The sequence below is a fragment of the Caloenas nicobarica genome, chromosome 2 (assembly GCF_036013445.1).
Source record: "Caloenas nicobarica isolate bCalNic1 chromosome 2, bCalNic1.hap1, whole genome shotgun sequence".
NCBI lineage: Eukaryota > Metazoa > Chordata > Aves > Columbiformes > Columbidae > Caloenas > Caloenas nicobarica.
The window spans coordinates 56,223,887-56,242,011 of record NC_088246.1 but is presented as its reverse complement, the minus strand read 5'-3'; the positions used below and the strand labels follow the sequence as shown (position 1 = coordinate 56,242,011).

Here is an 18,125-nt window from a genome sequence, read left to right as displayed (position 1 = left end):
CTAAATACAAACTCTATTCACACATAAACAAATACTTAATTTCAGTGGCACCCTTTACCCTACAGACTTCCAAGATTATTTAGATGGTCAGTTAGACAGCTACATCAGCTAAGATTGCAGGACTGGGTTTTGTTCCTTTGATACGATACAGGTCAAACTGATGGAAAGGCAATAATATCGAAGAGGACACCTACAGCATGATGAGTGCATCTGCCTTTCCTTTTGGAGCAGTGGAGGTTTTTATCCACAAAACTTTGTATGTTCAAAACAAAAATTCACTTAAAACATCCAAGAAGTTTGAAAAGTGCTTTGTATTGTGAAATGACAGAAACACTTCTTTCTATGCCCTTTCCTAGGTGACTTCGAAGATATAAGCTATCGCCACATGCTTTCATTTCATGTTTATTTTTCCAATCACTCATCTAAAAAGAGAAATAAAATGTACACAATGAAAGTGAATGTGTTTGCATTTTGCTCTAAAATAGGAAAAATGCCTGGACTGAAACGTCTTCTGCAAGACCAAATATGTCACAAGAAACCTATAATTTGCTGTTATTTTTATAAATCTGATTGTAATATAAGACAGAGCTGGATATTTACTTGATTATTAATTTTAGTTGGAATAGCTGTTCGACCTAGTAACATTTTAGTTATTTAGATTCTGAAAGGGTTTATTCAGAAGACATGGAGGTATGTTATTTAAATTTCCATATATTTTGAAATTTCAGTGTGGAGACACTGAATATCACCTTCCTTCAATAACACGTAGCTGATAACTAGTTGTGGCAGCATATTTACTAGAGGTAGAGCTTAGGACAGAAAAGAAGGCTATTAAAGAAAAATCAGTCTAAATTAAGGATGTAACTTCTGTGTTTCAAAACACATGACTTACCAAAGCGTCAAGTATGCATTCCTATTAAATGCATATTCTTACACCCTAAGAATAGGACGTAACACCGAAAATTCCAACATGTTCTTACAATCAATAGGGCTTGCCTTGCAAAGTATCTCTCTTTTCAAATACATCACTTTAGCATGGAGAATAAGGAACACTAGAATACCACATCAATGTAACTTAAGTTCCCACTAGAAGACACTACGCAATAGGGTAAGTTGTGTATAAATACAACATCCAGAAAATACACATTGTATGAACAGTGAAACTCAAATTCCAGATTTAATGCTAAATTTGAAAGAGAAATGTTAAAAACAAAAAAATTGACAGTTTGAAAAATACATAAAGAAGAAAAGCAATGCCACGAAAGTAGAAAGTAGCGGGAATAAAGCATTTGCATGCAGCACATTGTCAGTATCAAGGTACATAGGAGAAAAAACGGAAATGTAATTTGTTACTGCAGTTCTCAACATGAACAAAAAACATATCCAAAACCAGTTCAAGAAAACCATCGAAAGATGGCAGATTCCTACATAAGACACTTACATTAAAGATAGGAAACCTATATGGGAAATTGTGGGATGTAACAGAGAGATTCCTTTATCCGGACCATAATCTTGATGAATTTGGTACAAACTATCAAACAAAAAGTCAGGTTTATCTGCCGACAGTATCAACAGAAATGAATATAATGATAATAATACGATATCTTGATAACTTCAGAACCTGTAAGATGCTGTCCCCCTTCTGAAAATAATGATACCAGTCTACAACTTCCTCTTACCCTGTACAAAGTAGCCTGTAAATCTGAGGGAACATCATGAAATAGGAATTTGGGTGGGGTTTTTTGCACACTCAAGTTTGTCAGTAAGTATTATTTTTTGTCTTCATGATTTCTCAGGGGTACGGAGGGAAAAAAAGGGAGATTTTTACAAAACCAGTTATTATATAACTGATTTAAACATAAAAGTTTCTCTGAAACTCAAAGCCTGTATCTTTATGACTAGAACAGAGATTTCAGCTGGTTTAGAGAAATGGGTAGTCTTGAGCATCAAAGGAAGAACTAAAGAGATCCTAACTTCTCCATTTTTCATTTGTGACCCTGTGGTAATAACAGTATCTGAAATATTAAGATGTGCAGATACTAAATGGTGTTTCTGGTCATGCCTACTTTAGGTGTGATTTGAGTGGGAAGATGCATTCCGGTTGCCTGCTCCACACCACGGGGGCATCAGACTGTGTTGGGCAGAAGCTTCTCTCCAAAACCCACTGCCTGGAAATAGCGACCCCTCAAACTGGCCCTTGCAGGTTCCTCGGAGACACAGCCTGGCTCTTGAAATTCCCAGATCCATCTGTCAGGCTAGACTGCCAATATATATAGTTGTCCATGGATGATAAATGCAGTGTCTGCAACACTGGAATCAAAATAGCAGGGAAGAACTGCTAGGAGGTGGGTTAGTTGGTTTGTTTTTAAAGAGGCTCTTTTTTTTTTTTCCTTGTTTCTTAGAAATCAAACTGGGATCCATAGTGTATTAATAAATACCATCTTTTTGGCACCTCAATTTATCCTTGTGCCTTTCTCATGCCATTCCTAAACTTAGCTCAAAATTCCACAAGTGTCATTCTCTTTGTTTTCTCTCACATGCGAGTCAGGATCTCCATGTTTAATACTACTAATTAATCATCTTCACATTGAGGTGACTCTTTCATTATAGGAATGTTTATTTTAACAGGCCATTACAGGCATGCATAAATATATAAACACATTTCCTCGTACACAAGCTATGACGTGTTTCAAGTGTCATTCAAGACAATTAAAACTCAACTGGTCATCCCAAAGGCCTATCTGGAAACCTGATCAAAATTTGGCTTTTTTTTTTTCTTTTAATTAACAATACACCTAGATTGTTTTTCACGACTTTAAAAAAAGTTTTGAAGAACACCTGAAATTACCAACAACATTAATCAAGATTTACATGTAATTCAAAAGAAGTTTTACCCCTAAAACTTATACTACAAAATTACACAATTTCTGATTTAAATTGCTATAATTAAATGCTACGGTTGTAAGTAGCCAATTGAAATTGTGCGGAGAAAAGTTCAACATGTGGCTGGCTGCTCAGAGTGTTGACATCTGAATGCCATAGCCAGTTTTAAGCTTAGGATGAGTTCTTGAAAACAATGGTAATAATGCTCCTGGCCTCAGTGACCATGCACAGTGAGGAAATACTTCCTGCTTCCTTACAAGCTGTCTACTTGAATCATACTAGAAACCTACATGAAACTACTCAGATGAGAAGGAAAATAGCAATGACAGAGAAAGCTTGTCTGGCTAATTAATGCCTTTTTGTGGTGGTTGGAAATCTAAATCTTCAAATACCCACTCCTACTCAGCCTACATTCTTGCTTTTTCATGGTTCAAATATTCCTTCTTGTCAGTAAGAGGCATAAAACTAAAGCTGTATTTTTAAAAATGTTATTGCATAAGTACAACGCAAAGTCATGTCAGCATCTCATCTGAAAATATCACCTTTTTTTTCAGCAGTGAGTGGGACTCCAAGGTGAACTTAAGCTGAAGAGAGTGGGGAAAACTCATAATTTCAGGATGATGGGCCAGAGTCACAGCTTGAGATAAGATTTTGAGATTAAGTTGAGCACTCAGGAAAAGCAGCTGGAGATCAAATGACAACTAAAGCCTGATCTGCACAGTTTCTGCACTTTTGTTGTTGTTGTTGGATTTTCCATTTTATTTTCTCCCTTACTGGAATACTTATCATCTACAGCTACTACCATTTGGGAGATTCTGAAGTGCAAGATGACAAGTTCTTATTCTCCAAAATATCATCAGTATTTTCATGCCTACAAAACATAACCCACACTACAAAACTGCACCACACTAATTATACTGATTACAAACCAATCTGTTTAAAAGTGAACAAGACCTATGACAAAAATCTAGCCCTTTTTTCTTTGTTTCTCAGAGAACATAAAAAACATATGTAGGCTATCTTCATACAAACTCAAAAAGGGAACGTGGCAATTAATTTTGAAAACAGAAAAACAGAGTAAGAAATTTTAAACGTGACCCTTTGCTGGAGGGAGTTACATACTGAACCACATCTAAAATTTAGTCAGAAATGCCAATATTTATTACTGATTCTCCTATAAATTTAGCTTAGTAAATGAATATACATCTACTTAAGAAAAATATTTTAAAACCAACACCACCACCAAACTTCTAAAGAATCAACTGAATTAATTGCTTCAGCATATCATAGAATCATTTCACAGAATCACAGAATGTTAGGGATTAGAAGGGATCTCAAAAGATCATCTAGTCCAATCCCCCTGTCGGAGCAGGAACACCCAGATGAGGTTACACAGGAAGGCGTCCAGGAGGGTTTTGAATGTCTCCAGAGAAGGAGACTCCACAACCTCCCTGGGCAGCCTGTTCCAGTGTTCCGTCACCCTCACTGAGAAGAAGTTTCTTCTCATATTTAAGTGGAACCTCCTGTGTTCCAGTTTGAACCCATTACCCCTTGTCTTATCATTGGTTGTCACCAAGAGGAGCCTGGCTCCATCCTCGTGACACCCACCCTTTACATATTTATAAACATTAATGAGGTCACCCCTCAGACTCCTCTTCTCCAAGCTAAAGAGACCCAGCTCCCTCAGCCTCTCCTCAAAAGGGAGATGATCCACTCCATCATCTTCGTGGCCCTGCGCTGGACTCTCTCCAGCTCTTCCCTGTCCTTCTTGAACTGAGGGGCCCAGCACTGGACACAATATTCCAGATGAGGTCTCACCAGGGCAGAGTAGAGGGGAAGGAGAACCTCTCTCGACCTACTAACCACCCCCCTTCTAATACACCCCAGGATGCCATTGGCCTTCCTAGCCACAAGGGCACAGTGCTGGCTCATGGTCATCCTGCTGTCCACCAGGACCCCCAGGTCCCTTTCCCCTACACTGCTCTCCAACAGGTCATTCCCCAACCTATATTGGAACCTGGGTTTGTTCCTGCCCAGATGTAAGACTCTGCACTTTCCCTTGTTATATTTCATCAAATTTTTCCCCGCCCAACTCTCCAGCCTGTCCAGGTCTCGCTGGATGGCAGCAAAGCCTTCTGGCGTGTCAGCCATTCCTCCCAGCTTGGGTGTCATCAGCAAACTTGCTGATAGTACACTCTATTCCCTCATCCAAGTCATTGATAAATATATTGAATAATACTGGTCCCAGAACTGACCCTTGAGGCACTCCACTAGATACAGGCCTCCAACCAGACTCCGCCCCATTGACCACAACTCTCTGGCTTCTTTCCTTCAGCTGGTTCACAGTACACCTCACTACCCGATCGTCCAGACCACACTTCCTCAGTTTAGCAGCAAGAAGAGACCCTCAGGATCATTGAGTCCAACCATAACCTAACTCTAGCACTACACCATGTCCCTAAGAACCTTGTCAAAACATCTTTATACATCTCCAGAGATGGTGACTCCACCACTTCCCTGGGAAGCCTGTTCCACTGCTTCACAACCCTTTTTGTGAAGAATTTTTTCCTAATATCCAATCTGAACCTCCCCTGGCGCAACTTGAGGCCATTTCCTCTTGTCCTATCACTTGCTACTTGGGAGAAGAGACCAACACCCTCCATCCTACAACCTCCTTTGAGGTAGTTGTAGACAGGTCTCCCCTCAGCCTCCTTTTTCTCCAGGCTAAACAGCCCCAGTTCTCTCAGCCACTCCTCATCAGACTTGTGCTCCAGACCCCTCACCAGCTTCTTTGCCCACCTCTGCACTCTCTCTGGTACCTCTAATGTCTTTCCTGTAGTGAGGTGCCCAAAACTGAACACAGGATTCAAGGTGTGGCCTCACCAGCGCCAAGAACAGGGGGACAATCGCTCCTCTGGTCCTGCTGGCCACACTATTCCTGATACAAGCCAGGATGCTGTTGGCCTTTTTGGCCACCTGGGCACACACTGGCTCATGTTCAGCTCATGTTGATTGACAAATCAACACCCTCAGATCCCTCTCTGACAGGCAGCTTTCCAGCCACTCTTCCCTGAGCCTGTAGCGCTGCCTGGGGTTGTTGTGACCCAAGTGCAGGACCCAGCACTTGGTCTCGTTAAACCTCATAAAACTGGCCTCAGCCCATTGATCCAGCCAGTCCAGATCCCTCTGTATGGCCTTCCCACCCTCCAGCAGGTCAACACTCCCACTCAATTTGGTGTCGCCCACAAACTTACTAAGGGTGCACTCAATCCTCTCATCCATATCACTGGTAAAGAGATTAAACAGAACTGGTCCCAGTACTGAGGGAACACCTGAGGAACACCATTCATGGCCAGCTGCCAACTGGATTTGTCTCTATTGCCCACAACTCTTTGCGCCCGGCCATCCAGCCAATTCTTTATCCATTGCAGAGTACACCCATCCAGGCCATGAGCTGCCAGCTTCTCCAGGAGAATGCTGTGGGATACGGTGTCAAAGGCCTTACTGAAGTCTAAGTAGACAATATCCACAGCCTTTCCCTCATCCACTAAGTGGGTGACCTTATCATAGAAAGAGATGAGGTTGGTCAAGCAGGACCTGCCTTTCATAAACCCATGCTGACTGAGCCTCTCTTCAGACTGTGAGACTTCATGGGATAGCCGTATACATGTATTCCCAACCTTCCCATACACAAAACAGACTTAGACACATCCAACTTCAGATACATGCAACAACTGGGTTAATTAAACACTCTTTTGACCCCCCAGTTACTCAGTTTATATGAACAGAAGTGAAAGCTGGGCTCATGCTGTGAGGGATTTCTAAGAAGTTACACATCGTCTAGCTCAGTATGTCTTAAATTTGGATGGCCTTACCCTGAGCATACTCTGGTAGTGCCAGATGTCAAATACAGATCCCGTGAAACCAACTGATGTCACTTTGATGAGCTGCAAGGTTAGGGGACCAGCATGTGACTCCAGCAAGGACAGAAACTGATCCAAGAGTCTGAGGCGCAAGGGACATTATGCTAACACTGAGGACTAACAAGGACTGAGAGGTTTCAAAAGTAGGGGTTTTTTTGCTATGCTCTTTGCTTCAAAACCTGAACATGGCTTTTTGACAGGTGTCCTTCTAGAAGAGGATGCCCAAAAAGGCTAAGTGACTTTCTGTATCTTTGAATGGCCATGAATCCAATATAATTTTTAAACACAATTTAGTATTTTATGAGAAAAGACGTCTAATGAAATGCTTTTGAGAACTTAATATTCTGTGTAACTAACCAATACTTATTTTAATCTTTTCTCAATGGAATGCATCTGCAAACAGTACCAGCTAAAGACATACCGTTCATATATGTACACATTTAAAAGAAATTCAAAAAATAACATTAAAAATGCTGCCACTAAGCACCATTTGCTTGCTTGCACAAAAGAAATACAGTACAATCTTTAAATGCACGCTTCACTTTTTTTCCTGTCAGGCTACTCCCTCATTCAGTGAAGTTTAAGATATTCAAAAGTGGTTTTATTTCTCATAAGTAACATGTAGCTCTAGGTCTTATTTTAATATATATCACTCAAATCACACATAAAAATTAATTTCCTAACGGTCATTTGTATGGTGCTCTCACATTAGAAACCATACTTTCAGAAGCATAACTACTGCATCTTTGCAACACTGCTTTAAATATGAGTCCCAATTTCACGGCCAAGAAACCAAAGTACATAGAAAACTAAAGGTAAAACCACTACGCTAGGTTTTTTAGCATTTTCAACAATATTACATTTTTAAGTGGCCAAAGAATACTTTAAAGAGTTTCATTCACGTCCACGAGAACTCAGTCCTGCAGTGTATTTAGCATATGGTGTCACAAGGCAGGCACTCTAAACATGAGGCACACACATTTAACAACCACCTTTAAACATTTTGATTGAAGTGACTTACCCAACACCACATGTGAACTGTGTGGCAGATGCAGGAAGAGACTCCTGTCTGGCATTCAACTTCTATAAAAATGAAACTGTTTCTGCAACCTCTTACCTCTTTCACTACTTTTCATATTCTGAATCAAATGAATTAAGCATCTGACAGACAACCACCTGGTTGAGAAGGCAAATGCTCTCCTACTCAACAGTTTATCCTGCACCCTTCAGGAAGAGAGTATAGCAGAAAGAAGTTACTTAATTTAAAAATATCACAGTGCTCACAAATTAGAGGTTTTTCTATAGTAAAGAAAGCTGTTGGTGAATTTTCTCATGCTGCGTTGTTCTTATTTATTTATTGTGACATTGTTAGAAATCAAAATTCCAGTGTTGAAAAAGCCTAACCATTTTATTTGGTATAGTTATAAGGTTTCTAATTTAGGTCTCAAGCAAAGCTGACACCTTTGGGCTCACAAAACACATGAAGGACCCAAATACATGGCAGCAGGTAAAAGCTTCTCTTTTGCATGCATTGTCTGGGGCTCCATTCCAGACTCCAAATTCTCCCCTACCCACCCTTAAAAACCTGGGACAGCAAAAGAGCACATCTATGACACTGCAGTCAACTTTCTACCCAAGTCTCTTTGCAAAACAACTAAAACTATCTAAAAGTGAGCAGCAGAGCTCCCAGGCAAAAAACATGTGCAAGAAAGAGTATGTTGATAAGGTAGGCAATAGATTTCTGGAAACTTGTTATCAAACAAGAGTGGATCATTTTATCAGAAACATTTCCAAACATACTTCAGACTTAGGCAGAGAACCAGTACTGAAAATTTCAGATCAAACTTTTAAATTCTGCAAATGTGTAGGTAAGTGAAAATAAAACCTAATAGTAGAAAGTGTTGAACTACCTCCCTTATAATTCTTTTTCTTATCTAAACAATAGATGTATATTAAATGTGTGTACAAACAAAAGCCTGTCATTAATATAAACACACTTTTTTATTTAGAATGCCATTGTATTTCAAGACTTCTCCATCACAATCTCTCTATCATTGTAAGACAGGCAGGCCAGCCAAAAACATGGCATAGCCATGGACCACATTTGCTACAGCCAAAATTTATAAACCACTTCGTATTACAATATTTCTTGTACCAAAATTCAAGTGTTGTCTCATTTTGAGCCCTTCCTAGAACATCTGGATATAGAACTCTCTCGTAACACATATAAAGCCTGCATGATTGTGTATATGTGGGAATCACATATACAAACAGTCTTAGAATTGGATTTTCCATTTCACTTCTTCAAACTATGTTCCATTCCTTAATGCTTTCCACTTGAGAACAGAATCCACTTTCCTAAATTTCCCACAAACCAAAAGCTTAAAAACATTTGTAATTTAGTATAAAAGAGCTACTTTTGACAAAATTAAAGGGCTGGGTATGGTTGGTGGTATGGGGTTTTTTTCATTGCATAACATTTAAAAGTCGAGGTAAAAGTTGGCTTGAAACACCAAATCAAAGCTACGCAGTATACATTTTCAACTCAGCAAAACAGGCAGGAATAGAGCTGAATTTCTGTTTCAAAACAGAATTTAATTTTAGACAACTTAGTGTGGATGTTTCACTTTCAATGAATTGGTGTTTTTAAATGGAAAAATATTTCATCGGAAAATTTCCAACTAGTTTTAGTACTTACTTAATAGACATATGCAAAATTTAATTCCTCTCTTTCTCTTGTCTGTTAGGAATTATTTCCAGACACATCAGATTACCTCAGGCCTCCATCACTGCTTTTCAGTTGCAGAAAACTCCACATGCAAAAATTCCCTGCAGTATCATGAACATGAATACAATTCTCTTGACTTGGGACAGCCCTCAGTATGCCACAAAAGTCTATTTCAACAAAGAATAACAATTAAAACATGATTGTATTAAGAAAAAAAAACAACACAAGCCAACAACATGCATAAGATGATTTAAAAAAAACTCCAAAATAACACACTTTATATCTTTTGCTGTTCTGTGTGTTCACAGCACTGATTGCAGAAGCTTTTACCAGATGATAGGAAATTTTTGCCAGGGTGTGTTCAAGTGAAATTACTTCCAAACTAAGAGACAATCTGGAGGTTAATAAAAAAAAAACCCAACACACAACAAACAAACCCTACCACCTTCATAAGTTTCCACAAATAATAAACTTAAAACATCAGATAATTTCCAGCTATCAGATATTTTAATACTTGAATTTACTGTGGGTTTTTTTCTGAGGCATATTCAGAGAAATGGCTAAAGGAACCGTAATGGCCTTCAGGGACAGGAAGACTACGGTTTCTGTAAAAAATGTTAAATTAATTTTTATTGGGATGCAAAGTCAGGGAAGGGTTGTTAAGGGATGGCCTCTTGCCACAGGGTGGAGTTTTGTTTTGGTATCCTTTTAGAGTCTGCAGGTGTTTGGCAGGAGCTGAAATCAGGGCCAGCTGTGATATTTCAGCTCTGATATTTCCCTCCCCATATTTCTCAGAAGTGATGCATCAGGATGATGTCTTACACCTGATGTACTCAACTTGTGTGGTATGACTGTAACTGCTGGGGGGGTGCAGTGGGGGAAAGTACCACTGCACGGCTTTCCTATTTATTTTCCGCTGGCAGCATTCATATAGTAAAATTCATCAACGTGAATGCATTTAATCTGGTAAAGCATCAGATAACAAACAATTTACTAAACTGCACATAATATTCCTGGGTTGTTTTGTTGCTTCTTATATATGCCAGACATTTAATTAAAGTAATAACACTGTATAAGAACTGTGAAAGAAATTGCATTATGGAAAAAGGAAGAGTAATATTTTAAAGAAAACCAAAAATCCCTGCAGTCCCCTCACTTAACCAGCAAAGATCTTCATTCTTTCATACTTAGTTGCAGTACAGTGTGTACCTGGTTTGGTTTTGTTTTATCTTTTGGGAGATTTTGAGTAGTTTCTATTAAAAATGGTATTCTCTTTTAAGTTTGTTTTGTTTGGAAAACCTCAAACCATGTTGTATTTCATACACATGTTCCCCAGGGTATGTTAAATGGGACCATACTGAGGTCACTAGTAAGTTTTTTAAATGTTTTAAGAATTCCTTTAATGTTTGCACTATCTTGGCCTGGTTAAAAGAACACATTTTTTAAAAATAGCTTGAAAAAGTTGGACTATAAAAAGGCTTCATGAAAACAGTCTATACTGTACTTTTAAGAGTTTGTAAGAACTTTTACAAACATTCTTTCCTCCCTCTTGTTTTTAAGAAAATTGTTCCCTTAACTAGCAAAACTGCTCCTCTTTCTCTCAGCCTTTTTATCCATACATCCACAAGTACACATATACTTCTATCCATAGGCTGATTTACTTAGCAGTTCGAATGCCTGTGGTATTCATTTTAACTTCACAAATGAATAAAAGATTATTATCAGTGGGAAAAGTGGACATTTCACTCCATTCATGGAAAAAACAGTATCACCTGGCACTCCAACTTAGTAAAAAATGTCATGTTTTTTGGCAGCTCACTTGGAGTATGACTGAAGCTGTTAATGATATTAACAAAATGTCCTGGGATCAAAAATGTGTTGGTTTATCTCAGCTTATAGAAGTTATACAAACCACTCTTGGCCTTGAGAGTTCTGAGGTCCTTTTAGTTAAAATAAAATAAAATTTGAAAACACAACCCATCTGTAGCTGATTAAGTTTCATTAGACCTTTTTGGTCATCTCCTTTCCTTATCTTTCCTATGTCCTCTGACTTGCTTCCATTCCCCTCTAGCATTATTCCAACCCCCTCCCAGCATTTCTGGTTTTGCCCAGTACCAGCCCAGTGCACCCTTTGCAGCATTACTGACAGCTGAGTTGGCACATGCTTTGATGGTTGTTGGTGTCCACGCAGTGCATCTTGGTCACTAATGGTGCAAGACCGCACTTAAATGAATCATGGTTGCACCACAGATATCAAAAATCCATACACCAAATAGGAAGACAATGGCAACAAAACCAAGTTAAAAAACTGAATTGTGTTCTGATCCAATTCTGCTGATAATGCCCCAAATGGAAGAGGTCAGCAAAACCTAGGTATTATCCATTAGAGGTAGAACAGAGTTTCTATATACTGAAGTATCACCAAGTTTGAAGTTTTTCTGGAGTCCTTGCAATGGCTGAAAACAAATGACTATGAAAAGCAGATTACTGAGTTACAATAAACTCATTTTACATCACACTGTTTGTACTTGTTATACAGTGTTAGTAAGTAAGGTTATTAAATGCAAGCTGAGTGACATCTTTCCTAGAAATACATTTTCTCATCTAAATGGATCCTGAAAAAAAACCATACCATATTATAAAGGGAGCACTGTGAAGAATTATTACAGAGGTCTCATACTTAATGACTGGGTTGAGCTTTACACATGAGAAAAATCTTGCTGTGATTAGTGTGGTGGTGGGTGCTAGTTTTTCCCTGTTATAACCGGCATTTCATAGTGCAGAGGGTACCTGCATTAAGGATTCTCGGGTGTTACTAGACTTCTTCCCTACTCTTAAATGTAGTCTCACGGCACTGTCACATGTTTTGAAGTTTCAGAAACTGAAATTGCAGACTGGCTAATGAAAGAGCAAAGTTATACACAAGGATGGTTGTTTATCTCAGACACATGCTATCTATACAGCAGCAGAAGGATGAGCAAGTCGAGCGAGATCGGGTGAGGTACAACAGCAAAAACTACAGTTCAGAAGAAACCTGAAGGAGAAAAAGCTTTGCTTGAACTGTCCCCAGGCTTCTAAATCCAAGGTATGGATAAGTGACTCAGGGCAATGAAGTCACCTGTGAAGGTACGAAGTCTTCACCACCAAAATAAAAATTTGTGTAGAATTTAGCAAAATATACTTAAGAGGCTGAGTATGCTACTCTATGAATTGCTGGCCTGCTGGATGGCCTCTCAGATATGAAGAGGTGCACTGGGGATTTAATCTTATGTAAGTGATGTAAAGTAAATATCTATCATAAGAGCAATACCTTAAAATGTCAACACCTTTCCATATTTCAACAAAAAAAGAGGACAGAACTGCATAATTTCCCCTCTCCTTGAACAAAACAATAACTGTGAGAAAGTGCTTAAGGGGCAGGTAGCACTAGAAATGAAACAAATGTATAACATGAAGCATCACCACAAACACTGACATTTCATTTCCAATAGTAATAAGAACACAGTGTCTGAGGATCACTTATTTCAGAGAAGGGTGTAGAAAGAACAACATTTTCAAGCAGTTTCCTGAGGAAAAAAAAGAGATCAGTACGACCCTTTCCAGGAAAATACTTTGAAAAACCTGCCATATGGTGGTATCTAACTGCAAAGCACCACGACGCCTTTTATGGTAATAGCCTGACATATATATAATATATGTAACTATAACACACAATAACAATACATTAAAAATAATATTTAGGTGAATTCTAACAAGAACAAGGTAACCAAGATAATCTCTCTTCAATTTGGGAGGTAACGGCCATCCCATGACATACTATGTTTTAAAAAGTCTCTTGCAGAGTGGAACTGACTTCTTAAAATTCACAGCATCAAAAGAAAGCAAAGAATATTTTTCCAATGTTGCCCCAAGCACAGCCAAGTCAACCACATTCTGAGTAAAATAAAGACTCTTGTTGTATATTCTTCAAAGCCCAACCTTAATCCCTGTGAAAGTTATGAAGTGAAGAATTTGGCCCATGCATACTTTACAGCATGGTACTACATCATTTTAAGGAGAAAGAGCATATTTATTTAAGAAAAAAAAAACACCCACACACTTCTTTCCTTGCAGTAGCTGAACAAGTATTGTCTTATACCTCTAAAAGTACAATAAAAATATTTAAAACAAACATATTTATTATAAACACATTCCCTCATGATAGAGATTCCGCTCGTCTTTACCAAAGACTGCAATTGTATTCACAATCCTGACAAACACTTCTTGATAGTAGACATGGACACATACAGGATTAGCTGCCTTTTTTTCCCCTATAATGGTCAATTATTTTTCTGGTTACTGTCATTATTAGAAATTCAATTAATGAAAATTAATTACACAATAGTGTAGCTGTAAAATATGATGTTACACCATTGAAGACAGTATAATTCAGTCTGTGTTGGGCCCTTTAACCCATCATAACCCAGAGGGTGAGAAGAGGAGGAGGGATCACGGATTATGCCAATAATATAACTCTAGAGATACTAAAAAATAAATTGTTTATAATTAAGTATAGATGCAATTCAGTAAAAGACAATAAATAAAAGCTGAAATGTTCTCAGCCAGGGAATCCACCAGGCCAAGAAAAGGTTAAACTCTTTCTGCCTATGATTCCTGTGCTTCATTTTTCTGTTTCCAGTCAAAAAGTTGCCCATTTTTTTTCAAACAGCATAGATTCTGGTTATCCATACTCCATAAAGAAAATCAGTTGCTTGCAGACTGCAAGAAAGATACTTTTCTGTGTATTTATCTGACAAAATGCAATTACATAATATATTACATTCCCTGTTTTACCAGCCATTTTTGAAAGACAGACTCCATCCGTGACATGGAATACCTATGGTTTAAGGCATTATGGCAAAACTTGTGTTCCCAATCATACAATTCATTTAAGGATTTGTACTTATTTGTTATTGTGCCATTTTATCTGCTTAAACTCAATCCACCATATAACTCTCAGATCCCATTTTGAAGGAGCTGAAATCAGGTCTGAGTGGCAGGAAAAGTGATTATTACTCAGCATTTGTAAAACACATGTAATAATGTATAGAAAAGACATGGTGAGAACCAACCTGAGGATCCGAGAATACTTGCTGTATATTGTTGATTGGGCCATATGGAACCCCACTACCTTCAAAGAGCTGCAACCATTCGATCGTTGCTTTTTCTGAAAACCTGAGAGCAAATAAGAAGCATGTGGTTTCAACTTCGTGCTTTCAGATTCTGAAAAAAATGTATAGCATGTCTCCTCCCTCTCTCACTGCTTCCATACTCTTCCCCACTGATTTCTTCCCAGGCAGTGAATAACATAACGAAAATGTACTACACATGTTCTTCAGAAATGCAAAACCCAAAGACACAGGGGAAAGAACATAACTGAACTGACTTCTATTTCTATCTGATCATCTGAAGCAATCCAGCAATGACATAAAGCTAAATTTATCTTCAGTTTCAAATAAGGATCAATGGGTTTCCTCCAGTCCTTAATTACACTAACGTGCTTCACATTTGTTTTCTTTTATGTACGTATTTAACAACCAAAAGATAGCTATAATGTGGGTACGAGTCTAACATACGACACTGTTCACTGAAAGCTGATGTAAAGCACCACACTGTTTTTCCTCCATTACATCCAAAACACATGTCAGGATTAACAGCTGCATTTGTTGGTCAGATAGCAACATTGATTACATATTTATTTGTTGTATGACTGTGTAACCTATCCTAAGGACATCCGGTTCAACATATGTACACTGTGCCTACGCTGGTGAACACAGAGCTCCAAGTCCTTATATCCCATACAAAAGCTCAGCTTATTTCTTTCTAAGCATTCACTTCCATAACTGGCAGAACCTCTCTCATTCCTCTCCTTTTCTTGATTAGTCTTCTTTCCTCGTCTGCCCAATAGAGTTACACAGATGAACAAAAGACACTCTTGAAGCAAGACCAGTCACTGAGAGATGGTATTTTCTACAGCCATCTGGGATTCTGAATCAAAGGTGAACTTATTTGAAGATAGTATCTTAAATTTCATGAAGGTAAGTAACAAAGAAGTCTACCAGATGATTAGAAAGGATCTACTTCATGATACGTACAATACTGAAAATAAATTGGGATGTAAAGACCTGAAGAAAATTAAATTAACAGCAACTTTGATAAGAGACACTCCATTACTGGTATTCTGTAGCTTCCTTCTAGCATGTTACTATGCAAAACAAATCTTTCAAGTTTCTGACAGAAAGTTAGAGATAAAGCCCAAAAGCACAAAACCCCTCAAATCAGTAAAGTCAAGCATTGTAAACTTCTTTTTATCCATATGCAGAGACTGGCTGCAAATTATTTCATGCTACTTTTAGACTAAAGAAAAAACCTAGTGACAGTGACAAGTCACAGTTATATTAAGTATACAGATCCAAGATTCAGTGTCTTTCTTCCTGTGCGGGAACGGCTTCCCCAACATCTGAAGGAATAATTCCTGATACCCAATGCATTTTGCACTCCAAACAAACAGGAAAATGCACAAGTTTTGCACTGCTCTTCTTCAGAAACAGAAGCTTTAGTCCTGCTGAATACATGTGAAGTTAACAAATAATACTACTAGAAATGGAAGGAGCAATAATACAGAAAAATCAGAATAAAAGACTTGAAATTTGAAAAATGTGTTATGAAATGAAGCATCACTTCTGAAGAAATGAAGCATAATGAAGCTTTATTTCTAAAGAAAACAGAAATAAGATTATTGCACTGTTCAATTATAAGCTTCACAGAATATTCAAGTTATTTCATGGTAAAGATGTAGCTGGCCGTAAAGATAATGCCACGCTTGGACACATCTAGGATCCATCTAATTTAGTACTCTGTTACTGACCATACCTAGAACCATGTACATTACAGGAAATGGGGGAAAAAAGGTAACTATAGAGAGGTAGATAACCACTGAGGAAGGAGGCTGCAGCCACTAGGAAAGCAGGATTTTAATTTAAAATATAATTTTACTTCCCTTCAGTACTCTCTCTGGCAACAGTTCTCACAATCTGTATATTCTTGTTATTCATAGTTTTCTATTACTAAGGTTTGGGGCTCAAACTGCTGCATAGTGTAAATATGATTTACACAAAAAACTGTTTCACATCAGGCCAGTTCCCTACCAAGATGCTTCATAATTCATATCCCACTAACTCCCTTTTTATAAATTTAAAGCTTTTTTCCAAGTACTTTTTCTAACAGCTCAACATCCAGCACTATGTCATTTCTAACAGAAGACAGCACATCTATTATAGGACTCTTGGACTCTGAAGACCATCACTAAGAAATTATTGTAATTCTTAATATTCGTACCATCATCCCTTTGATCTATTAGTAATAAATGAGCCCTGCTATGTTATGTTCCTCGTACTTCTTTTAATGAAAGAATTTATAAATATCCTCCTGGGTTTAAAAACAAAACAAAAGCAACCAACGCACAAAACCCAAAAAATCAAAATTAAACCAAACCAACAAACAAAAAAACCCAAACACACAAACCACACAGATTTTAGATTTTAAAGGATAGCCTGGAAATGAAGTCTCTTCAACAGGAGTGTCAATTATCTACATCTGCATAATCAGTATGCTACTACCTGATGTCACGGCAAATCTGAATAATTTTCAAGACATACATTCTTCTTTAGTAACATTATCACAAGTGACTCAATATACAGTAGAGTGAGTGCATATTTTGCAAAATCTCTATGGGGTGTATGAATTTCTGAAATTTTAGCTTCTGCTTAGGCTTTTCTTTCATATGTAAGACTGAAAAAGAAAACACATATGATTTTGTAGAAAACAAGTGATGTTCCATTTAAAAAATACTTGTTTTGAATGGACATAACAATTATGATAGTCTTCCTTATTTATTTAATGGTGGTTGGAGAGAATTCCTAAAAGCTTTCAACTCAGGCAAAGATATAAAACTCCCATATTCTGTCACCATCAAAGGAGACACACAGCATTTCCTCCTGAAATTGAAACTCTTGACCTAAATCTCATGTAGAATAGCTTCCTTTATTTGTGGTAAAAATAGGCCGTTGACAGCATATTGTTAAGCAAACTCTTTAAAAACAAAACAGAACATCACCACTGCCAATAAAGGTCTATTATTCACATTTTGAGAACAGCAGCATGCAACTATTCAGTTCATTCAGTTCTGTTTTATATATTGTAATATCTGTTGTACAGCATTAATGGAGAAATACTGTTTCAAAAGCTGATAAAAGACAAGACTTCGATAAAAAATGCCTACGTTCAACTCTCTGATGTCAGCTGCACAGACTTCGATTTTTTTTTTTTTTGCTAACCTGTATAATTCTCTCCATCTAAATATAATTTTTAATAGCACACAAATAAATACCATAAGATTCTTTATAGCAAAAAGCTGATGTTTAGGTTGCTAGGTATCAACTGATATCATGCTCAGCAATCCAAAATATCAATAAAAGACCTTTGACAAAAACTTCCAAAAGAAGTAGAAGACTGTAATTGTTCCCTGAAAATTAAAAGCCCTACCAACAGGC

General features: G+C 37.7%; 1 protein-coding gene across 1 annotated transcript in view; it reads right to left on the bottom strand.

Moving 5' to 3' along the window:
* SUGCT (succinyl-CoA:glutarate-CoA transferase) overlaps positions 1-18,125 on the bottom strand; it is a 409,784-nt gene that overhangs the window by 250,798 nt on the left and 140,861 nt on the right. The window contains exon 12 of the mRNA XM_065629417.1: positions 14,646-14,748. Coding sequence (XP_065485489.1) covers positions 14,646-14,748 — 103 coding nt within the window. The remainder of the gene's footprint in view (positions 1-14,645; positions 14,749-18,125) is intronic.